Source organism: Laccaria bicolor, genomic scaffold (assembly GCF_000143565.1).
Source record: "Laccaria bicolor S238N-H82 LACBIscaffold_18 genomic scaffold, whole genome shotgun sequence".
NCBI lineage: Eukaryota > Fungi > Basidiomycota > Agaricomycetes > Agaricales > Hydnangiaceae > Laccaria > Laccaria bicolor.
In genome coordinates this window covers 476,260-500,444 of record NW_001889889.1, presented here as the reverse complement: position 1 = coordinate 500,444, position 24,185 = coordinate 476,260, and the positions used below count along the sequence as shown (strand labels likewise).

The 24,185-nt window shown below is 46.6% G+C and overlaps 7 protein-coding genes across 7 annotated transcripts in view; 4 read left to right on the top strand and 3 right to left on the bottom strand.

Annotated features, from left to right (window-relative positions):
- Window positions 1-194: 194 nt before the first annotated feature.
- Window positions 195-5,741, top strand: LACBIDRAFT_236346 (glycosyltransferase family 39 protein; the record flags this gene model as incomplete). The annotated part of the gene is made up of 11 exons (XM_001882892.1): window positions 195-555; window positions 632-740; window positions 790-855; window positions 907-1,000; window positions 1,053-1,236; window positions 1,289-1,870; window positions 1,939-2,256; window positions 2,318-2,380; window positions 2,440-2,483; window positions 5,450-5,656; window positions 5,718-5,741. Coding segments are annotated over 11 exons (2,052 nt in total), but the record flags the coding sequence as incomplete, so codon positions are not given.
- A 624-nt stretch (window positions 5,742-6,365) lies between these two features.
- Window positions 6,366-9,269, top strand: LACBIDRAFT_300092 (uncharacterized protein; the record flags this gene model as incomplete). The annotated part of the gene is made up of 5 exons (XM_001882891.1): window positions 6,366-6,798; window positions 6,851-7,068; window positions 7,121-8,232; window positions 8,293-8,959; window positions 9,012-9,269. 5 exons carry the CDS (start codon window positions 6,366-6,368, stop codon window positions 9,267-9,269), a joined length of 2,688 nt encoding a protein of 895 aa, XP_001882926.1.
- A 48-nt stretch (window positions 9,270-9,317) lies between these two features.
- Window positions 9,318-9,482, bottom strand: LACBIDRAFT_300091 (uncharacterized protein; the record flags this gene model as incomplete). Its single annotated transcript, XM_001882769.1, has 1 exon — window positions 9,318-9,482. The coding sequence occupies one exon, from the start codon at window positions 9,480-9,482 to the stop codon at window positions 9,318-9,320; it is 165 nt and encodes a 54-aa protein (XP_001882804.1).
- Window positions 9,483-10,002: 520 nt separating this feature from the next.
- On the top strand, window positions 10,003-10,956 carry LACBIDRAFT_328793 (uncharacterized protein; the record flags this gene model as incomplete). The annotated part of the gene is made up of 4 exons (XM_001882890.1): window positions 10,003-10,080; window positions 10,130-10,160; window positions 10,406-10,523; window positions 10,608-10,956. 4 exons carry the CDS (start codon window positions 10,003-10,005, stop codon window positions 10,954-10,956), a joined length of 576 nt encoding a protein of 191 aa, XP_001882925.1.
- A 1,121-nt stretch (window positions 10,957-12,077) lies between these two features.
- Window positions 12,078-12,548, top strand: LACBIDRAFT_300090 (uncharacterized protein; the record flags this gene model as incomplete). The annotated part of the gene is made up of 1 exon (XM_001882889.1): window positions 12,078-12,548. One exon carries the CDS (start codon window positions 12,078-12,080, stop codon window positions 12,546-12,548), a length of 471 nt encoding a protein of 156 aa, XP_001882924.1.
- A 9,231-nt stretch (window positions 12,549-21,779) lies between these two features.
- On the bottom strand, window positions 21,780-22,350 carry LACBIDRAFT_328790 (uncharacterized protein; the record flags this gene model as incomplete). The annotated part of the gene is made up of 2 exons (XM_001882768.1): window positions 21,780-22,203; window positions 22,247-22,350. The coding sequence occupies 2 exons, from the start codon at window positions 22,348-22,350 to the stop codon at window positions 21,780-21,782; spliced, it is 528 nt and encodes a 175-aa protein (XP_001882803.1).
- A 66-nt stretch (window positions 22,351-22,416) lies between these two features.
- The window catches only part of LACBIDRAFT_300084 (uncharacterized protein), a gene marked incomplete at its 5' end in the record, with an annotated part of 8,808 nt that continues 7,039 nt past the window's right edge, over window positions 22,417-24,185 (bottom strand). Inside the window, one exon of the mRNA XM_001882767.1 lies at window positions 22,417-22,581. The remainder of the gene's footprint in view (window positions 22,582-24,185) is intronic.

Below are 24,185 nucleotides of genomic sequence, written 5' to 3'. Positions count from 1 at the left end.
GGATGTTTATAATAAGCCAAGGGCTGCTGCTCAAAGGAGGATCAGCAGTGGCCGTGTACAGCAACAACATCTTCCGCCGCCAACGTCTATCGTAAGTCTCCCCCTCCCTCCATCTACCAACCCCTCAACTAACTTACTCACCTATTACACAGCGCGAATTCCTCTACCAAAACCTCGAACACATCCCTCCCATAATCTACACCCTCCTCTCCTGCTACACCCGCTTCCACAAAATCGGCGCATCCAACATCGTCGTCTGGGACGAAGCCCATTTCGGTAAATTCGGGTCCCACTACCTAAAACGGGAGTTCTACTTTGACGTGCACCCCCCGTTGGGGAAGATGCTCGTGGGTCTTGCGGGGCTGCTTTCGGGGTATGATGGTGGGTTTGAGTTTAAGAGTGGGGAAGTGTATCCGGAGGGTGTGCCGTATGTTGCTATGAGGGTTATGTTGGCTACGTTTGGGGTGGGGATGGTGCCGCTTGCTTGGTATACTGCGCTTGAGTTGGGCATGAGTTTGTGGGCTTGTCATTTGACTGCTATGATGGTTCTTTTTGGTGAGTTTTTGGCCTCCCTTTTTTTTTTTTTTTCTTTTTCCTTTTTCACTTCGAGTTTGTTGATGATGCGCTGTAGATGTCGGCTGGCTTTGTATTTCTCGGTTTATCCTCCTGGACTCTATGCTTCTGTTCTTCACGTTCCTTACCGTTTTTTGCTTGACCAAGTTCCATAATCAACAGTACCAGTACGGCCGGTTCTTCACCTCATCATACCCAAGCTGACGTGTTCTTTAGATCCTTTTCTGTTGATTGGTGGCTCTGGTTATTCCTCACCGGCTTTTCCATCGGCTGCGTAACCAGGTGTGTGCAAGCTTCCTTCCCATCGGAAGGTCAGTACTAACCGTCTACCAGCGTCAAAATGATTGGTCTATTCGTCACGGCTCTCGTGGGCGTCTACACAATCGAAGATCTATGGGAAAAGTTTGGAGACACCAAAATGCCAGTGGTGCGTCTCATTCCACGTTAGCGTAGAGCAGACCAGCTGATACCTATCGCAGCGAGACCAACTAAAACATTGGGGTGCACGCATAGCTTGCCTCATCGTCGTCCCCATCCTCGTCTTCATGGCTTCCTTCAAAATCCATTTCATGGTCTTGAACCACTCAGGCCCAGGTGACGCGCAAATGAGCTCGCTCTTCCAAGCCAACCTCGTCGGAAACGACTTTGCCAAAAACCCACTTGGTTTGTTGTCCCTTTGCCCTTTCAAACAACGTCCTTAATAATCCTTTTTTAGAAATCGCCTACGGCTCAAAACTAACCCTCAAAAACATGGGCTGGGGCGGTGGCCTCCTCCACTCTCACGTGCAATCCTATCCGGTGGGGTCCACCCAACAACAAGTGACCTGCTATCACTACAAAGACTCCAACAACGACTTTGTCGTTCTCCCCCGCTGGGACGAGCCTCCTTACAACCCCAACGACCCCATCCGGTTCCTCAAAGACGGGGACGTCATCCGTCTAAACCACGCCGCCACCACGCGGAATCTCCACTCCCACACGGTCCTCGCGCCCGTTACGAAGCTGAACTACGAAGTGTCGTGTTACGGGAACGAAACGATCGGGGATAATCATGATTATTGGCAGGTGGAGGTTGTGGATGATATCAAGCAAGGACCGAAGGAGAGTGTGGATCGGATACACTCTTTGACGACGCGCTTGAGGTTTAAGCATCAGGCGTTGGGGTGTTATCTCCGCGCTGCGAATGCGATTTTGCCGCAGTGGGGGTTCAAGCAGGTGGAGGTTAGTTGTGATAAGGAGAATAACCCCAAGGACGTGCATACGTATTGGAATGTGGAGAGTCATTGGAATGATCGGTGTATGTTTTACCTTTCCTTTCTCACCCTTTCTTTTCTTGATTTGGCTAACGGGATTGTTGTGATATAGTACCAGCAGGCGACACCAAATTCTACCGCTCCCCCTTCCTTCGGGACTTTTGGCACCTCAATGTAGCGATGATGACGTCCAACAACGCGCTCATCCCAGATCCGGATAAGGAGGATATATTGGCGTCGAAGCCGTTTGACTGGCCCTTCTTACACCTTGGACTGAGGATGTGTGGCTGGGGCGACACGCAGCTCAAGTATTACCTCATGGGCACGCCTATTATATGGTGGGCGAGCTCGATAAGTTTGTTTGTCGGTTTGTTCGCGTTGGGTATTTATTTGTTGAGGTGGCAGAGGAAGTATCATGATATGGATGCTCGTGAGTTGTTTTTTTCTTTTCTTCTGCCAGATGGAGAGAGCTGATTTGGTGGTGGGTGTAGATGAATGGGACCATTTCCTGTACGTTGGGAAGATTGCGTTCTTTGGTTGGGTGTTCCATTATGGTCTGTTGTTTTCGTTTTCACTCTTATCAACTGCAGCTGCTGATTGATGTCTGGTATAGTGCCTTTCCTCATCATGGGTCGCGTCACCTATCTGCACCACTATGTACGTGTAACTCTTCCCCCCCTTCACCAACGCGTATCTGACCTCCCTCCCTGCCTCCCTCCAGCTTCCAACCCTCTACTTCGCAGTCCTAATGCTCGCCCACGTACTCGACCACTTCATCTTCTCATCCAAGCTCCTCACTACAAAAGTCAAGAACATCTTTTTTGGCGTGTTTACTTTCCTGTTGCTTTTCTCGTTTTGGTGGTTCAAGGGCGTGGCGTTTGGTATTGATGGGCCTATTGCGGACACTAGGGGATTGCAGTGGCGAAGTGTACGTTTCCTTTCCCCCCTATTTTTGTGTAGTGGTGCTGACTGTTTGGGTGTTTCTTTTAGTCGTGGAATATCTATAACGATTGATTGATTGAATGATAGACGATATAGAGTGGGATAACTAGTCGTTCGCTGTGTCTTGCCCGAATAATCTTATTGTTTGGTTGATATATGTATCTAGGACGAGGATTAGTTTCGTATCACCACTCATGTGCGGCGTTTGGCTAATCAATTCCTAAGCCTAAGTACCTATGTCTGTACTATGTTCGGACAACCATGGGTAAGGAGACCGTGTTGGCATTACTTTCGGAAAGCTTTCACCTATTCAATTGTCATTAAGTTTTGAAAAAGTGATATCCTTGTTCCATGTCCAACTTGATACTACCTGCTAGTCTTTGCTTGAGTTTGGAGCAATTTGCAGCCGGCAACTCTTCTCCTCTTTCCACATTTGCTTGAACTCCTCATAAAAACGGGCTTCGCAACTTTCGAAAACGCATCGTAAGGTGTGTCCGTCACGGTATCTTCGCGTTTTCTTTGAAAATACCAGGTTCCTCATGACTTCATCTTCACGGTAGAAGAGGTTTCTTTTGCGGTTACAATACCATGCCACTTATTCTGAAGTAGACCATTGGACCACAATACCTTTCTCACGATTCCTCGAATAGCCTGAGCGCTTTTGCTGCTATCATATCACCGTGGAACCAACCGCGCAACCGGCGGGCGATCCATCTAGACCTTAATCCCTATTCGTCTACGATATTGAAACTCCCAGAAAAGTACCGGTTATGTCTTTTGCATCATCTACACTTCACTCTGGTCCTGGTAAAGACTCGTTGGACGGTCGAGGAGAGCCTGTATGTGCAGATCACTACACCGTAACAAAAATTTCATTGATTTTCACAGGTAACCCTCGGCGGTAATGGCCCTCGTTATAGTGTGTTATCTTTCATAAAGCTCTGTATCCACTCAGACAAAGGCGCACTCAGTATACTACCGGCTTTACACGAAATATGGGTCAATCACGTCAAACAATCCGATCTACGCAAATGACCTATACATCAGCCGCACCCTTCCAAAGCTCATCACACCCCCACTTACCACCTCGTCCGTGAAAAAGCATCTGTGCAAGATCGAAGGCTTATCGGGAGCCACAAGCACGACACTATTCGAATCACTCTCAAGCCAGACTGCAGTTAAGGAAACGTCGCGATTGTCGCTCAGGGGGTCAACTGGCCCGGGCTTATTTGAGGACGACCCTATCGTCTTGGTCGTTGGGGTGCAAGATGTTGAAAAACGATCAGTAACGAGAGTATCGTTGGAGGGTTTACCTGAAGCTAGACATGCCAATCTACGTTACGGTGGGTTCAATCTGAATCTCGTTACCTGAATGAACATACCGTATCTTGTTCAGTTTACTACCGCCTTTATGACGAAGAGGGTGCAGTGGCTTCAAAGACTTCTTTTGATTCGGAGGACTTTTCTTTGGGCCGCATCAGCATGCTCTCGGTTGCTCCACCTCAAACAGTGGCTTTGTTGAAGTTCCGGGTTATGAAGGCTGAGGACTTTATTGGCCACAACATTCAGCTGTTCAAAGATATAGACGGTGATGTGCCGATGAATGATAGTGATCCTATCTCCCATCCAGAGGCGTACAACTATCCGGGTCGCGTCGCTGATGAGCCCATTACGGTCATCTGTCGGACCCAAGAAAGTCAGACGAAGGTAGAGGAAATCGAAATCCCCGTTCAAGTCCCTTCTCGGAACCCAGTCCCTTCTCGAAACCCAGTTCCTCCTCAGAGCCCAGTTCCTCCTGAAGACCCAGTCCCTCTGGTGGACGCGAGATTCACAATGCCGATCAAAGCATTACAGGCAACCTCCTGGGGTAAGTTGAGTTAACTATTCTGAAAGCTATTGATCTGCCGTCCGTGGCTACAGAGGGAGATAATATGCGGCGGTATTGGCTTTCCTTCAAGAAAGATGAAATCATGTACACAGATGGCTTCGAAACAGAACACCTTATGTTTGGCGGTACGGCTCATTTTCCACTGTTTCACACTATGATAGTACTTACACTACCTTTTTATTTTTTTCAAAGAGTTTTGTTCTGGATATAATGCCATAACTGTTGATGGAAAGCGTGGCCGTGAGTTCATTGCTTTTTTCGCCATCTCAGGAGACTTACGATATTACTTCCATCAGTTGTCTTCAAAAGTGAGCGCAATGTTCCGACGTATCATGTTTATCTTCTGAACCAGGTTATTTCATTCCTAGGACATGTTGATTTTTGTTAATTCACCTATGACTCATAAGTCTTCTGATCTGTCCGATGTTCAATCTACAAGAAATCTTATTCCGAATATTCGCTTCATGTCTGAGGGTAAAATCTGGTTAAGTGGGGACTGAACAGTTAACTCATCCCGACTTGCGCTCTCTCTTTTGCCATTTTTTGAATCTGTCTGCTTTTGAACTTGATCTTCTTGTTGGCGGGTGTAGATGAATGGGATCATTTCTTGTACGTTGGGAAGATTGCGTTCTTTGGTTGGGCGTTTTTCCTTTTCACGCTTTAGCTGCTGATGTCTTGTATAGTGCCTTTCCTCATCATGGATCGCGTCACCTATCTGCACCACTACGTACGTGTAACTCTTCCCCTCCTCCCCCACCACCAACGCGTATCTGACCCTCCTCCCTCCCTTTAGCTCCCAACCCTCTACTTCGCAGTCCTAATGCTCGCCCACGTGCTCGACCACTTCATCTTCTCATCGAAGCTCCTCACTACAAAAGTCAAGAACATCTTCTTTGGCGTGTTTGCTTTTCTGTTGCTTTTCTCGTTTTGGTGGTTCAAGGGCGTGGCGTTTGGGATTGATGGGCCTATTGCGGACACTAAGGGATTGCAGTGGCGAAGTGTACGTTTCTCCCTCCCTTTTTTGTGGAGTGGGTGCTGACTGTTTGTTTTTCTTCTTCTAGTCGTGGAATATCTATAACGATTGATTGATAGACGATATAGAGTGGGATAGTCGTTCGCTGTGTTTTCGCCCAGATAATCTTATTCTTTGGTTGATATATGTATGTAGGATGATCTTACCGCCACTCTTTGTTTGAGGGTTCGCCCCAATATTGGTGCTACAGTCACGAACTGTTGAACTTACGACGACTTTGGACTCCAAGGCCGTGGTAAAGGAACCCAAAGGAGTCGTCTCGTAAACGATCGTTCCGCTTTGTAACCGCTATCGTGATCTTTCAACCTCATCTCACTTGAGACAGGGTCCAAAGAATATTCAGGACAAATTTGGACATACAGTCGTGGACAAGCAAAGCCCACTAAAAAAATGGCTGACATAGCACTTTCTTTTTGAGTATCTGAAACGTTGTGTATTAGTTAGGTGAAGCTCCCGGCCAAGTTTCAAAGAGATTCACCGAGCCGTTCTTGAGAAAATGTCTATTTAAGGAAATGGTCCCTGAGATTTTGGCGAAAACCCTTAAAAGGACATGGAAAAATCTGAAAAAATGTGTAATCGCTTCCTTTTGATAAATGGTGCGTGTCCACCACGTTCCAAAGGGTTTCATCGAGTGGTTGCCCCACAATAAAATGTTGAAATTTGACTGTATACGCCAATGCCTCCTAAGAAGAAAGTCAAACGCAACATCTCTGGTCTCCGAAATCAGTCGAAGCCCACGACAGGCGTTTCTCACACGGATTCGGAGCCAATCTGCGGCCCGCGGGTGGAAACATCCCACACACCTGATCTGCTGATAGATAACGATCTCGATGATGTCGACGATGAAGAGTGGGTTCCCAATGTGCACGTTGACAGCAGTAGACCAGTGTGTGATGGTGTAGAGTCCGATGGTGATATTGATAGTGAAGACGAAGAGGATTTTCTTGACAAGGTCGAGGAAATACGGCCCGGGGTGAATCCAAGAAAGTACAGAAACAAGGGCTTGTATGTCGCCCTCATGCGAATGGCGATGGATGTCGGGGACAATTTGATGGATGAGGATTGGGTGCCAAAAAAGACAAGAAAGAAGTTGCGGAAGGAGAGAAAGAGTGCGTGCTTTAAACTCGGCTTTCACTTTCCGCGTTAATCCCATTTTGATAGTCGCAAACCGTCCTAAAGAATATAAAAAAGGTCCAGATGTTGGGAGCAAATCGACGCGAACTCAATGTCGTTATAAGTCCCTTTTAAAAGATCAGAAGACTCTTGAAGATCTCGGATTCACGAAGACTGACAAAAGGCCATGTATAGACCATGAGGACAACATGGAATCAGATTCAGGTCAATCGGATTCGAGTGGATTTGGGGAAGATACATTTGAGGTCTGTCAAATATACTTTTTAATCAAATTTAGAGCTGCTAAAATTTTATCAGGTTGACACAATCAAGCAGGAGAGTCCAGAGCTCGAAATTCCTCTTGAAAGAGACGCAGAGATTGTTGCCGAAGAAGATGCAGGAGAAAATGACATTCAAATTCGCATTGAATCTGCCAGCCCACCCCGTTTAATGTTTGATGACGAAACCCCAGCAGATGTTTTTTGTGATTTGGTCCAGATCCGTGAAGAATCGATGAGTCCACCGCGTTTATTATTTGATGACCAGATCTCGCTCCTAGGAAAGAGAAAGAATGGATGCGAGAGTAACCCCGAAAATTCTGCAGACCCCCATCATGCAGCTCAGAAAAATACTGATGATTTAGAACTTGCAGATGAGGAATGGGAGGCGGAACTCGACGAATGCTTTGCGTCAAATCCAAGCGAAATACGAGACTGGCACGCACTTCGCGATCAAATTAAGAATGACCTCAATAAAAAATTCAAGTCGCTTCCCTTATCCCAAATTAACCAACTCATGATTCTTCGTAATTTCGCCACGCTTCGCCTCAAAGGACTTGGTAGAATAGAAGCAAGCAAAGACATTGCCAAGCAGTGGCACCAAAAACTCGAAGGATCGTCAGATCATTTTGCAAGGAGAATCCGAGCCCTTGCACGCCACTATCAAATTTTTGAACAGCTTCCCCGGGAGCGACGTGGTGGGCAGAAGAACTCACGATCAATTTTGAAAAATGAGGCAGTTCGTCGTGCATCTCGTGCTTGGCTTATCCAGCAGCAGAAGGGGAAAGTTACCCCAGTCAAATTTCAGAAAGGCCTTAACGAATCAATACTTCCATCGCTCGGTATTTATCCCAACAAGCCACTTTGCGAGAGAACAGCTCGTCGCTGGCTCGTTAAGCTTGGTTGGCATCGCACCAGAATTAAGAAGGGCGTTTACGTGGATGGACACGAACGGGCAGATGTTGTTTCCTATCGTCAGAATATTTTCCTTCCAAAAATGGCCGAATTTGAAAGCCGAATGGCGAGGTATGAGCGTATAGGTGATGATTTACAGAGAATTTCACCCTTGCTTCAACTGGGAGAGAAAGAAATTATCCCCGAGTTTCACGATGAGTCGTCTTTCCATGCCTTTGAGCATACAGCATCGGTTTGGTATGTTTATTGTTCCCTTGGCTTATTTGCCTTAGTTCTAACTATTGTTTTTTGTTCCAGGTTACATTCAACGGAGCAGATCATCCCAAAAAAAGACAGGGGACGCTTAATACACATCTCAGAATATATTGAGGCTGAGAATGGGCGTTTGGTCGTGAACGGCCCAAACGGTGAAGTTTTAAAGGAAGCACGGCAGATAATCTATCCAGGCTCCAATGGTGATCCATGGTGGGATTCCAAGCAGCTTATTGATCAGGTGAAAAACAAGGCAATCCCGGTTTTCGAAGAAGCACATCCAGGATGCCAGGCACTTTTTATCTATGATCAATCATCTGCTCACGCCGCATTAGCACCTGATGCGCTCAAAGCCTTTGAAATGAATAAATCGAACGGTGGAGCGCAACGTCGGCAAAAAGACACTATTATTCCAGATTCAAATCCATTTCCAGAATATCGCGGCAGGATTCAAAAAATGACCACCGAGACTGGGCAACAAAAAGGGCTTCAACAAACTCTTGAAGAGCGTGGCTTTGATGTGCGCCACCTTCGCGCTAAATGTGCACCAGTCTGCCCTTTCGAGAATGAGAATTGCTGCATGGCACGTCTTCTCAGTAAGCAAGAAGATTTTGCTAACCAGATTTCCGTTCTTGAAACTGTAATTCGGGAGGCCGGGCATGAGTGTATTTTTCTTCCTAAATTCCATTGCGAGCTCAATCCCATTGAAATGGTGAGCCTTGATACTTTCCTATGGCAAACTTTATTCTGATTCTACTCTATAGTATTGGGGATGGGCTAAATACAGATATCGACAAGTAGACAAGAATACTTTCCAACAGGCAAAAGACGCTGCCTCAGAAGCGCTGAACGCTTGTCCTCCTGAGGTGATCTGGCGATTCATCAACCGATCGTGGCGGTGGATGTCAGCTTATCGCATCGGATTGACTGGGGAGGCTGCCCAGTGGGCTGTGCGAAAGCAGAAAGGGCATCGCAGCGTTTCGAGGACCGCAATGATGCATTTAGACTCAGTACTCAACTAAATTTCGTATCTACATTGGCGGTTTTCGACCCCAAAAATTTGGCGCTTCCTAATTACTCGTGGGAAAAACTTCGGAGGGGGTGTTTTCGACGTCTTTTGAAAAACTGAGCAAGATTCTGAAAAAATCTCGCGATTTCATTGAGTTTTCAGCCAGATAAGCAATTGGTGGGCTTTGCTTGTCCACGACTGTATGTACCTCCATAATTGTGGCCATTTGTAAAATAAAGAAGCTGGTGTGCATCCGGAAAACATCAATTGTCAAAATTACAAAATGAAGAACAATAAGAATGTTGAGCACATTCAATTTACATATCTAAACAATTTCTTTGGGAAATAACCTTGGTAGCCATGGTAACACCACTCAGCTGAAGATTATGTTGAAGAATAAAATAACGGAAATGACCACTCGTTGTGCTCAATGTTCTTATTGTTCATCAATTTGAGATTTTGATAATCAATATTTTCGGGATGCACATCAGCTTTATTATTCAACAAGTGTCGACAATTATGGAGGTACCTTTGCCTAGATCACACATTGGACCCTGCCTCAAGTGTCTCCATCAAGGACTCACCAGCCAAAATTGAGCGCTCAGCGCTCTGACCACGATACTTTTCTCACGATTTGGATGGATAGTAGCCTTGAGCGCTAAGTACTAGAACCAACGCGCAACCAGCGGACACCCTACCTCAACCTCGTGTACGATCTCATTTGAACTCCAAAAACATCATTGGTTATGTCTTCAGCTTCATCTACACTTCACTCCGGTCCTGGTAAAGACTCATCAGACGGTCGAGGACTCGGAGGAGAGCTTGTAAGTGCAGATCACTACACCAAATTAAGGGTGTTAATGAATTTCACAGGTAACCCCGGAGGATAATAGCCCTCGTTTCGGTGCGTTATCTTCCATGAAGCTCTCTATCCATTCATACGAAGGTGTCCTCAGTATACTATTGGCTCTACACGAGCTATGGATCAATCTCGTCAAACAATCCGATCCATGCAACTGATCCATGCATCGGCCGCACTCTTCCAAAGCTCATCACACCCCCACTTACCGCCTCGTCTGTGAAAAAGCATCTATGCAACATCGAAGACATTTCGGGAATGACAAGCACCCTATTCGAATCACTTTCAAGCCAGACTGCAGTTGAGGAAAAGTCGGCTCAGAGGGTCAACTGGCCCTGGCTTATCTGAGGACGACCCTATCGTCTTGGTCATTTCGGGGCTAGATCATGATGAAAATTTATCAAGAAGGTTAGTTTCGTTGGAGGGTATACCTGAAGCTAGACATGCAAATCCACTATGGTGGGTTCAATGATCGAAATCTCGTTACTTGAGTGAACATAATGCATTTTGCCTGGCAGTTTACTACCGCCTTTATAAGGAAGAGGGTGCAGTGGCTTCAAAGACTTCTTTTGATTCGGAGGAGTTTTCCTTGGGTCGCATCAACATCCTTTCGGTTGCTCCACCTCGAACAGTGGCTCGCTTGAAGTCCCGGGTTATGCAGGCTGAAGGCTTGTCATCCTTTTGGTACAACATTCAGCTGTTCAAAGATATAGATGGCGAGGTGCCGATGAACGGCAATGACCCTGTCTGTCATCCGCAGGCGTACAACTATCCGGGTTGCGTCGCTGATGAGCCCATTACAATCATCTATGAACATCATGATGAAGCCTGGGATCGGTAAAATGTAATAGGTAGAATTGAGGTAGTCTCGTTCCCGACGTTATAGGGCAGGATCAAGCGCTGTTCAGGAGGAAGATAAGATCCCATCAGCGGACTTTAAAGTCGGAGGCAAAAAAATGAGAAAATTCACGCGCAAGATCCTGCCCTATAACGTCTGGTGCATTTTGATAGGAAGGGGTGAAAATTTCCGCGATGAGCGAGCACGAGGAACGAGTGATAAGCTCATTATCGGATAAGATAACGTCAGAGCGTCAGAACGAAACCTCGCGTTTGTACTCATAAGTACAAAGAACCTAGAAGTCTCCAAATGTCAGACAAGGAGACTGGATTCTGCTTGTCGTTCAGTTTATCGTTCTGATGCGTATTAACAGTGTTGGATTCTAAGGGGTTATTAACCTCCAGAATTTTGGCTAAGGCTTAGGTCTTAGTTACAGGCCTTAATTAAGACTTGGTTCTAAGGGGTTATTAAGGCTCTGCCTAAAAATATATTATTTTGTCAGTCCTTCAAAGTCATCACCTAGGCCCTCTAATTTTCCTATCATCTGGTACATATTCTCTTCTCATCTGCCTCCTCATCTGCCAAAAAGTCATCAATGGGGCTTCCTCCATGTATGACTGCCACCTCTGATTTTGTGTCATCTGTACTGTCCACCAATACTTATCAGTTTATTTTCAGCAATGACAGTGTGCAAGAATGTGGACCTGGTTCTGCTGGGTACCAGTGATAAAGTGGTTTTGCCTCACCTGCAGCCTGCTCATCAATATCATATTTTTTTGGCCATGAAAAGAAAAGTATGAATGGATAGGGGACCATTTTGCTTGGTACTGGGGATAACATGTTTCCAAGTTTGGCTGGGGCAAGGTTGGAAGTGGAGTAGATTTGCAATTTGTCCATCTGATTCATTCCACATAGTAGTAGTCATATTCTCTTGGCACACATTTCTAAGGCTTATTTAAGACCTATTGAAAACTATGAATGATGCTAACCCTTAGCCTTAGAATGATTTTAAGCCTTAAACCTTATTAACCCCTAAGCCTTAAGTTCAACACTGATGCGTAAAAAGATCCTCTCATTCATCAGTGAATTTTTTGAACCTTGGCAATTTCTTCCTGACCTTTACAATGGCCGACATTCCTCTGACAATGGCTACTACTAGTACTGAAAGCTCTACTGGAAGCTCTCAAACTGTGGCTACACCTGTCTCTGATTCTTTTACTGCTATTCCTCGCGTTCCTCACACTCATACATCTTCAGCTATCATTCAAATGCTAAAAAACTTGCTGTTGATCTCCATACTCCAGATGAATAAAGAAATTGAGGAAGAGAATGCTGAAAGATCTCGGAAATCTTTCAATCACGCGTCTGACCCTACTGTTCACAAGGAACCTGGTTCTGAACAGGCTTCTCTTATCTCTCTTGACGAAGTAGACCTTAACCGCTTCCATGTCCCTTCCTTCGTGGCTTCCTTTCCCGGTCTCATCTACTCCAAACTAGCCAAATGGATTGCGGATGAAGATATCAAATCAAAGCTGAAACGGAAACCTGCTGACAAACAGAGACTTTCGGCAGAAGACACTAGGATTGCAAAGTGACATTGCATGAACGGACAGAAGATGGTTCCCTGGGTTGTGGGAGTCCCATGGCAAGCCACATTCCCACAAAACCTCTTTGACACCGAACTCTGCATTGTCGTTCCACTCCCTTTCTTCCTCAACAAAAACCTGAATATCTTAAATGTTGAGGCGTCTACTCTAGCAATGACGAAGACTAATCTGAACCCTGGCAAGATGAAAGGTAACATCATTTTGGATATTGAAAAACTGTCAACACGTTTCGGCAAGGAACTATCTTTGTCTTGTAGCCAGTGGACTGAAGCGGCAGGCAACATGTACCTTTTCCAAAAGGAGTGGGATGAAGAGGGCACATGTGAAGTGCACAGCGCTTGGTACAATGATCACTTTTGTTTCTACACTTCTCAGGACACCAAGGACAAACTTTACGATGCATGGAAAGCTGATGAATTGAAATTCTGTCAGGAACACTGGGCAAAGTACAGAGAATTTGACGCAGCCCACTATTATCAGGCTTACAAATTATCTGAGAAGCAGCAAGAAATGATGGTTGAAGTCCATGGGATGATCTTGTCGTCAGCACCCAAATCCTCTTTCAGCAGTACTGCCAACAAGCTCATCCCGAAACTCACCCCTCGCTCCTCCCAGTCTCGTCCCCCCCAGCCCTTTCAATCAGGTAGTGGTCGATCTTCCTCCTCGATGCCCGACTGCCTCATCTGTGCCGAGCGAGGTCACGACACGACCCAACACGCAGACAGCACCATACCCATCAAGTTCAAAAGTGACGGCAAGTCGGTATGGGTGAAGTACACTGACCGCAATCTCCTCAGCCCCGACAACCGCATTATATGCATCAGCTGGAATCTCAGAGGTGACCACAGACATCCCTGTTCCCACAAAGACAAACACCTCCACGTCTGCTCCTTCTGCAGGAGCAAACACCACAATGCCTTCTCATGGATCTGCCGTTCGCGACCTGCAAACTAACATGTTTGTCCAAGCGTCGTCGTCACTTCCTCTCTCCTACTCAGATTTCTCTTCTTCAATCATTTCTCGACCTCCTTTATCCAATACTTCTCCTGAAGAGACCCTTTTATTCAACCGAATTCTACACCCTTACAACACTGATGCCTTTGAGACCTTATTGTGCAAGCACCACCTTTTCGACAATTATTCCCTTCTCCCTTCCAATCTGCGCCTTGGCTTCCCTATCGGTCATATGCCTCTGCTCTCCCAGACTATTATCATGCCTAACAACCCCTCGATCTTGTCTTATCCCGACACCATCTCTGACTGGCTAAGCAAAGAACTCGCCACAGGCAGATTATCAGGCCCTTTCTCTCAAGAGGTCACTGAACATATCCTATGCAGCCCCTTTCAATCATCCTCTCTCATCGTCTCTGTGCAACCTCAAAATCCTGGAGTGCCGGACAAGCTTTGGGTGTGCCAACACCTCTCCAAAACAACAAAAGTCCATGCATCCGTCAATTCGCACATCCGCAAGGACGAATTTCCTACACGGTTTGACACCACATCAAAACTTGCTGACATCGTGAGTTACTGCCCAATCTGTCTATTTCCCACCCTTTCTTTCTTTCTTTATTACACATCTCCTTTGTGTTTCGTGCGTGGAGATGTTTTCACTGCCGGCTAGCCCTGGTCTTGCGCCCAGTGGCTCTTTGGGTATTTTTGCCGCAGGCAGTTACCTGGGACCTTGTCTTTATCATCATCCTTATCATCTTTCTGTTCCATGCTATCAGCACGATGATTCATCTCCCATGTATCGAGCATGATGATCATCTCCCGTGCATGCTGAGCACGATGATTTATCTTCCATGCACTGAGCATGATGACTCCTGTCCCATGTGCTTTGCATGATGATTCATCTTCCATGCATTGTGCATGACAACCCTTTGGTTATCATGAGTGGTACATACTGCCCTTCAGTTCGACATTACATATCATGTTCCTCTTTCTGTATATTATCTTTCCTGCATCTCTTGCTCACACTCCTGTTCACGCAGATCTCTCAGGCGCCTCCTGGAACACAGGCATGTACCCTCAATATCAAGAAATTTCATTGTACATGCCCTGTTCTTCCTTCTCATAAACCCTGGCTTGTCGTCCAAGGGACATCGAACGATTTCTTCATTAATCACGATCACCCATTCAGGGCTGCCTGCGCCAGCAGCAACGCTGGTATGATTGCGAACACTGTCGTCGATATTTGGAGAGCTGAAGGGGTCTTTCCAGTACCGAAATATGAAGACGACTTGAAGATCTTTCAATTCCCTTCCAAATCTGGTCTGTTCATCGAGGGCAACTTTTGTTATGACTATGACCGATCCAAGATGCTCCGCCGTATCTCACCTCTGGGTGTTCCATGGCACGATGAGAAGGGTGATGAATGTTTCTCATTTGTGACGACTTTCATTGGATTCCTCTGGGACATCCCCAAGAAGCTTGTCAGCTTACCTGAAGGGAAGAGAAATAAGTTCCATCAGCGCGTCCTTCAGTTCCTCAGGGACTTTGAAGGATGACCTTGTCATTTACGTGATGTAGAGAAGATTCATGGTTCTCTCTGCCACATTGCCTTCATCTATCTCGACGGCCGCTCTCATCTACCTTCTCTCTCCAACTTCACATCTGTGTTCCATAGTGATGAATTCCTCACGAAGTACCCTCCGCATTCATTGATCACCAACCTCAAGTGGTGGCTCGTCAAGCTCACTTTGCGTGGGATCTCTCAGTCCCTTCGTCCCCTTGGGCCTTTATCAGATCTTGGGCTGTACGTCAATGCCTCTACTTCATGGGGTATCGGAATCATCATCGGCGAGGAATGGGCTGCTCTCCAGCTCTCGCCTTCCTGGAAGATTGAGGGCCGAGATATCTGCTGGCTCGAAATGGTAGCTATTGAGCTTCTCATTCAATTCCTGGAAGCAAGAGGTATTCGTGATGCACACCTGCTTGTTCACTTTGATAATCAAGGTACTATCGGTGCCCTTGATAAAGGCCGCAGCGGCAATATTCATTTAAACCTTGCAGTCTGCCGCACACACCTTGCTCTCATGGCTGTATCCATCATCTTAAAAACGATCTATATTGAGTCTCATGCCAATCCAGCTGATCCTATCTCGTGCAGAGAACCAGGACCTGCTGGAAAGCAGATGTTCCCGTCTTTCAAGCTCCCTGATGAGCTAGCTTCATGTTTTCTTCATGCCTAGGTTAGACTATCTCCCTTTCACTCTTACTCTGACATCTTATCTGTCTTTAGGTTAGATTATCCTTTCAAACCGGCGACACGTGTCGTCGAGATGACTGTGGGTGGTACATCCTCTGTTCCTCCGTGCCCCACATGCCGTCAAAGCTTCCTCCATCCTTTCAAGAATTGAACTTCAACAACTTCCCTTCCCTCATTGACTTCAACATCTTTCCCATCCGACACACTCACTCCCATGCAACAACCTGATCCCGAGATCCGAATCCCCTCCTCTCACACCCTCAGAGCAGCCCTGCCTGCCTGCTCTACCATGGCAAGGAAACCACAGGCAGGACACCAGATTACTCACAATACTTTACACCCTCATGTCCCAGCGACTGATCATCTATTCTCTTGGGATACACCGTACGCTGCTCATCACAGACAGCAATTACTTGCTTCTCTCCCTTCAAAATTGGTTGACAGTGCAATGATGTCAATTCATGGTGCTTATGCACCAAACACCAAAAGTACATACGCTGCTGGCACTCTATGGTTTACACAATTCTGTGACACATGGCACATCGACGAAGAAGCACGAATGCCTGCTTCTTACCCCCTCCTTTGTGCCTTTATTGGAGAGCACAAAGGCAGGCAATCCGGGAACACCATTCACTCCTGGTTGTCCGGTATCTGTGCATGGCATACCATAAATCATGCGCCTTGGTTCGGCGATGACAAATGGGTTCAACTCGCCCATATTTCGGCAAATAAGGAAGGCTCTAAACACAAATGGCCCCTTCGGGCTCCTGTCTCCATCGAACATTTGTTGGTTCTCCGTCATGCCCTAAACATCTCTACCCCTCTCCATGCCGCTGTGTGGGCTCTCGCTTTATGTGCCTTCTTCGGCTGTTGTCGACTGGGCGAGTTGACGGTTACTACTGCTGCCACCTTTGATGAAAATTATAATGTCCTTCGCTCCGCCTCGTATGCTATTCCCTCCTTTCTTTAATCTCTCTCATTTTCTTCTAGGATTACCTTTCGCAAGTTGCGAGATGGTTCATCTTCTGCAAGTTTCCACATTCCCTGGATGAAAACAACGAAAGAACTCGGTGCCTCCGTCGTTCTGACTGCACGCAACAATACTCTCTGCCCCGTTGCTGCTCTGAAGAACCATCTTGCAGTCAACTCATCTTCTGATCACTCCACCTCCCTCTTTGCATACACAACCGCTTCCTCTCAATCAAAGATTCTTCTCAAGCATGAATTTCTCAAATTCTGCAACCAAATTTGGTCATCAGCCATGCTTGCGCACATCCTTGGCCATAGTTTCCGTATAGGAGGCACTGTCGAACTCCTTCTTGCCGGCGTCCCACCTGAGACTGTTGCTGCAACAGGTGGCTGGACTTCTCTTGCCTTTCTGCTCTACTGGCGCCGCATGGAGGAAATTCTTCCAATGAGTACATCAAAAGCATACAACAAGTCGCATATTGACTTGTTGGCCGCAAATTTTTTTTTTTTTTTTGAGTCAAATTTTGAGTCTATTAGGGTGAGGCCCTATGTCAGACTTTACAACTATGTAGACTACCTATGGCCCCTAATGCCATTTATACCTGACCCCCTTGAGATTGCCCCATGCACTGGTGAGGGCACGCCCACGGCGAACATTCTCCCACCCAGCCCGGCACGAAAACACTGTTTTGGGGCACATCTATATAGGTAAGCGGGGTAGTCTCGTCATCTTGCTTATCTGTGCAATCCATCTTGGTAGTGTTTCGGCTTATTAAGTACCCGATCACGAAGCGACAGGCACAGTCGATGGGACGAGCATGATCAGGTGAAGACAGTTTTCTTGGTGTTTGTGCGTTGCTGTCCTCCTGTGTTTCCGGCGCAATTTTTGGCTCTGGTGAAAAGATGAGTCTTGTGCTTGAGGTCCACAGACTGAGAGGCGGGTAAAAGAGAGAGTGGGGGGGGGTGTTGTGGGTGAGCCCGCTGGATGGAGCCAGCTTGTCTGTTGAGACCTGTGCTGTAGTAGTTGATTCCTGTAAACATGCGTTATCCATCAATCTTCCTCATTCTCTAGGTGAGATACATCACCTATTGTGTCTCCTAGCGTAGTCTTGAGCCTGGCCGTCCTCCCGATGAATTTGAGCAGCTCCTTGATGCTGTCCAGACTCACCAGGATTCCTTGGAGATCCCTCAAGAGACGACCCAGCGCCCTATCCATGTCATAGCGCTCTGCCGCATATGTCTGGCACTCGAAGAGGAAGTGTACTACCGTCTCCGTAATCTCTGTCCTTGTCCTGCTCCAGCATGTTGCACAACGCCACTCAGGCGACTTCTTTATGCGATAGAGATAACTATTGAGCGGGATATGCCCCATCCATATCTGTGTTAGTAAACTTGCTTGGGGCCTGGAGAGCCTGTCGCTGATTTGGCGAAACTTGTTGAAGGGGAAATTCTTGTCGACATGTTGGAATCTTGCGTATCGAGGCGAGGCCTCCCATGTGGCCCGCCATTTTGCCTTTAGCGTTTCCACGTGTTCCTGCTTGACTGCTGCCGCGCTGAGTGGTAGTCGTCTGCAAAGGATAGGAGGTAGCTCCTCTGGCGGGCTTGACTCTCCCTGTGCCGCTCTCTTCGCCTCCTCATCCACTCTCTCATTTCCCTTTACCCCCATGTGTGCCGCTATCCACTTGAGGGCGAACTTGGCTGCATCTGTGGGGTGAGGGATGTCAGTCCCATCGCTCATGATCTCCGTCAGTCCCAAGTATCCCATGACCAGGTGCTGCCCTGATCCCAACTTCCTTGTGTTCGTCGCTTTTATGAATGCCTGGCTATCTGTGTAACTGGTTATCATGGACTTTCCTACCTCTGGTTGGCCTTGCAGCATCCAAGCAGCGAGGATGGAGCCAACTGCCTCCCCTTCGAACGTTGTATGCATCTTCAGGGATCCTAAATGAAAACGTAAAATTCTCTCTGGTTCCTCAACACCCTTCCTATAGAGAACGGCGGCTGCCCCTACTCCTCCCTCGAATCCTGACCCGTCCGTGTAGATCTTGATGTCAGAGTCGTTCTTCGCTTCGTCCTTGATTGAGTCTTCTTTGTAGCCCGCTATTGTTGCCGTAAACATTCTCTTGTATGTAGGTGGCCATGGATCTGGCGTGATGGTCTCAAAACTTCTTGGCTTGATCTTGAAATACTCTATTAGCTTCTGTAGGGGGGCAAGATGAGTCTTCGCCGGAGCCTTGCTGTATCCCCGTATCACGGCCTGGAGAGGGTGTCCACTGGGTAGTGTTGCTGTTCGAATTGTAGCTGTGTGACAAATGCGCTCAAGCAGTAAGTTCACCGGTAAGACCCCGGCATGTGTGTCCAGCAGGTCGTTTGGTGAGGTCCACAGTCCTCCTGTGATCGCCCTTGTAGCTATCCTCTGTATCTTCCCCATGGACTTCTGTGCCCATACCGACCCACTGTTCCTCCGTTTTCCCTCCTTCTTGTGCGGAGGTACAAACCAGACGTCCAGCGCATATGTCATCTTGGGAATGGCCACTGATATGTACAGTAGGCGCATCAGCCTGGGTCGGATACCTAGGTTGGTGCGGGTTAGCCTTCTAAACATCATGATGTATGACGTAGCCTTTGCTATCGCCCTGTTCTCCTGCACTTTCCATCGCAACTGCGCGTCTATATGCACCCCCAGGTACATGTAGCTGTCCACCTCCTCCACTATCCTCCCCTGCAGCCGGAGCACCGGGTTTGGGCGGTTGGTAGGCTTCCTTGCCATAGGCCGACAATGCATCACTGCGACCTTACTGATCTCAAAGCTCGAGTTGTGATCTTTGGCCCAATCGAACCCCCCTTCCCTCCTTTCCATGAACCTCTTCAGTGTTCGTGTCATTTCTTTGAACGTTCTTGCCGTTGCTACTACCAGTGCGTCGTCCACGTAACCGATAGCGTCCTCATTCAGGCACCGCAGAGCCTCCAGTAAGTCCGCATTGTATATGACGTACAGTAGCATGGAGATTGGGTCGCCTTGTCCAATGCCATTTGTAATCTCGATGAGTTCTGAAATAAAATCGTCAAATTTCAACCTGGTCTTGCGTCCCTTCAGCAGTCACTCAATGAACCTGACGTAAGTGGCTGGTATCCATCGTTTCTTGAGATTGTGGATTAGCCTATCTGTGACCGTGTTTGGAAAGGCCCCTTCAACGTCCAGAAAGAGCACTGAAGCAACCTTCTTTTCGCCCCAGGCAGACTTGATCTTCCCTACAAGGTAGTGAATGGCGTCTGTTGTGGTGCAGCCTGGTCGTCCTCTGAAATGCGTGTCTGGAAGCAGGGCGTCCTTTTCCACCAGATGGGAGATGTCTTCCGTGATGATCGCGGTCAGCACCTTGGGGATGGTACAAAGGAGAGCTATCGGCCTATATGCCTTTGGCACCTCATAGCATGGTTTACCTGGTTTTCGCAACACCGCTGTGGTGAACACCTGCCAGCCTGGGCAGTAGGTGTTCAGTGTGAATACACCTCTAAAAAGATATGTTAGGTATTCAATTAGTTGCTCCATGCACTTCTGAAGGACCACGTTCGGGATTTCATCTGGTCCGCACACTTTGAAGGGTGAGAGTCTTCGTATCTGGCACATGATCTGTTCTTGAGTGATGGGAGGTGGCGGTGGAAGTGGTTCTGGGTAGTCGTAGTTCTCTGGGACCCTGGAGAGGTCCGGCTTCTTGGGGAAGAAGATTTGAGCCAGTACCTCCGCCTTACCGTCATTGGTGTTGATTTCCTGCAAAAGACCTTCTCCTCCTGCAATGGGTATCTTGAGCATTGGGATGCGTGTCTTCCCCCTGTCCCCAGTTGGCTCCTTGAGGTACTTGTTTGCTGTCCATAAGTCCTGCTCAGCTGCGTTTTCGAGGAAATTCTCCCAATGATGCCATTTTGCCTCTATGATGGCTTCGCCGTACTCGTTCCTGGCCATCCGTAACTCTGTGTGCAAGATGTGATCTGGGAGGGCCCTGAATCTGTACACGAGGCGACTTAGCTTTTTCATCATAGTTTTCCGCCGACTGAGGTCACTACTCCACCACCTCTTTGAGTACGGACATGGCTTGTTCTCTGGGACTCTGGTGCAGATGGTGTCTTGTATCGCTTCTGTGAGGTCTTCTGCGGCTTCTTGGAACTGTTGCCTAGTTGTGAGTGGCTGAGGTAGCAGTATTTCAAGTAGGTGTATGGCCAGGTTTTCTTGGAAGTCTTCCCAGTCCACGGTTCTGAAGTTGTACGACGCCTTGAAGGCAATGCGTTCCTGGGGTAGGTCAATGTATGTTGCTATTGGGAAATGGTCGGTCGCCGGTGGCCTTATCGAAGGATCCACTTCGCAACGGACAATCAGATCGTAAACCTCTTCTGTGCACCAAAAATTGTCAGGACGTGAGTATCTCTTAGTAACCAGATGTTCCAAAGTCGGCTGGCCCCTCGGGAGGGCCATCTTCATGTTAAGATCTGCCAACAGTTCGATTAGCATCCCCGCGTCATCCAGAGCCCTTGGCGTAAAGAGCCTGTCATCCGTCTCCTCGTCCCACATCGGATGATGTCTGTTGAAGTCGCCTGCCCATATTAGGTGATCGTCCTCCCTCGACAGAACTTCCGCGCGGTTTGTGCATAGGAACTCGCGGACCACGCGTAGTGTTCTTGAGTGAGTACAGTCGTTGTAGATATTGATTATTGTGAATCGTCCGTAGGCACCAGCCATCTGAATCGTAACGACATCGTTGGTTCCCGGCATGTTGAGTATCTTCCATGAGCTAGTGGCGAGATCTGCGCTAACCCATGTTACCACTCTTGTCATTGGGGTGCCGTCCTTGTATCGGTCAACCAGGGTGACCGCCACGAATCCGTTCGGTGTTCTTATGTTGCCCATGGTCGTCACGTGTGGCTCCTGAACCAGCACCATATCCCACTCTTTCTTTGAAACCCTGTTGTATAACTCTAGATGTGCCTTTGATGATTTGTTGAGGTTGATTTGTAGTATCTGTAGTCTTGTTGGTGATGGTTTCAGTTGTTCAGACATTGGGCACGGTCATAGGTTGGGAACTATCTGCGGGCGTTGATCCATTGCTCGATGCGGGAGGGGCTATGGGGGATTCTGGGTTAGGGAAGTGAGGAGGGGGGGACTTAGCTACTGGGGGAGACGAGCGCTGGCTCGACCGTGGCTCCCTGGTGTACGGTCTTCCACCTGGGGCCGCATGCTTGAAGTTAATCTGTGTCTGCCTGTACCTGTTCCTTTGGGAAGTTGGCTGAGCTTGGTTGACCTGGATCTCGGCCAGGGGGACCCTGTGTCCCTGCGATGGATAGGATGGAGACCACGTCCATGACTCCTTTGCTGGGAAGAACGGCAGATCGTTAGCTGGGTCCCTGGCGTTGAGGTCCTCGACCTTCCTCAGGAAAGTTGGGCAAAGGCGATCCCAGCTGGTGTGGTCGGCCGTCCTGCATGAAGAGCAGAAAGTAACACCTTCTTGCATGCACCTACTGGTCCAATGGTCCTTCCCCCCGCAAGTTCCGCATACATTTACCTCCTTGTCCTTGATGTTGCATTCGGAGGCGATGTGATCCCAGCCTTGACACTTGAGGCATCGTATTGGCTCCTTCCTGCTCTTCACGACTGACACTCTCTTGTTGCAGATCGTTAGCCCATTCACTCACAAGTGGCTACCACCTTTATCATAAAACTAAGGCACTTGCCTGTAGAGCTGTGTGTATAAGTCCACAAGTTTTATGAAAGGCCTTTCATAGGTGTGTCCTGTGTCTTTCTTTCTTATGAGGGCTATGTTCTTTTCATAAAATGTAGGCAAAGACCACAGGACCCTTTCATAACATTTCTTAGGAGCTTTCATAAAAGCTTTCATAATTATTATCATGCACTTTCTATGAATTTTTCATTGACGCTGTTGAGTTCTTTCATTGTACTTTTCATAATTAAACCTGTGTGCTTTCAATAGGTATTTCATTCACTGGGTTAGGTGTATCCATTGCCTTTTTCATAATTAATGGTGTGCACTTTCATTGAATATTTCATTAGGAATTTTGGGCACTTTCATTGCTTTTTTCATAATCAATCCTGTGTGATTTCAATAAATATTTCATTCACTATGTTAGGTGTATTCATTGCCTCTATCATATTTAATTGTGTGCGCTTTCATTGAATATTTCATTAGGAATATTGGATGCTTTCATTGTACTTTTCATAATTAATGTTATGCAATTTCAATAAATATCTCATTCCCTAGGTCAGGTGTATTCATTGCCTCTTTCATATTTAATTGTGTGCGCTTTCATTGAATATTTCATTAGGAATATTGGATGCTTTCATTGTACTTTTCATAATTAATGTTGTGCAATTTCAATAAATATCTCATTCCCTAGGTCAGGTGTATTCATTGCCTCTTTCATATTAAATGCTGTGCGCTTTCATTGAATATTTCATTATCAATTCTGGGTGCTTTCATTGTGCATTTCAATAAATATTTCATTAGCTAGGTTATATGTATTCATTGCTTCTTTCATAATTAATGATGTGCACTTTCATTGAACATTCCACAGCTTTCATTGGGATTTTTCATTGAGTATCTCAATATTTCATTCCAATTTCATATCTGCCTCCAGGGCTATCATTATGATTTTTCATTATATTCCATGATAGCAATAAAATAGCTATTATGGTCCATCCAATGGGTCATTGGGAGGGTGGTCACATGACCAATTTCCAAAAATGGTAAAAAAACCAAAGTTGTAGCTCTTTACCATAGCTTCCTGAATCAGTTGGAATTATGTCCTAAAGTGCTTCCATTGTGGAGATATGAGATAAAAGGTTTTCAAAAGCGCTGCGTTTTTTTTTGTTTTTTGCAATTTTCTATATGAAAAGAACACTAAACAACATGATTTCAACAGATTTAGAAAGCTAAGAGAAGGGGCTACAACTATTGTATCGTGGGAAATTTATCCCAAAAAGGAAGGTACATGCCCTAAAAGGGTAATTGACACTGACAGACTACAAAAGATTGCTGATATACTACAAAAGTAAGTTATAGCCTACAAAGTTTACTAATAGACTACCAAAAAGACTACAAAAGTTGGACATAGACTACAAAAGTTGGACATAGACCACAAAGGTCAGACAAAGACTACAAAAATTAGTAGTGTCTGCTTTTTGAGACTACAAAAGTTAGTAGTGTCTGTTTTTTCAGACTACAATGGTTTGTAGTGTCCGCTTTTTTCATTACAAAAGTTAACAGTGTCCGCTTTTTGAGACTACAAAAGTTAGTAGTGTCTGCTTTTTTCAGAATACAATGGTTTGTAGTGTCCGCTTTTTTCATTACAAAAGTTAATTGTACCTGCTTTTTCAGACTACAATGGTTTGTAGTGTCCGCTTTTTTCATTACAAAAGTTAATTGTGTCCACTTTTCTGACAT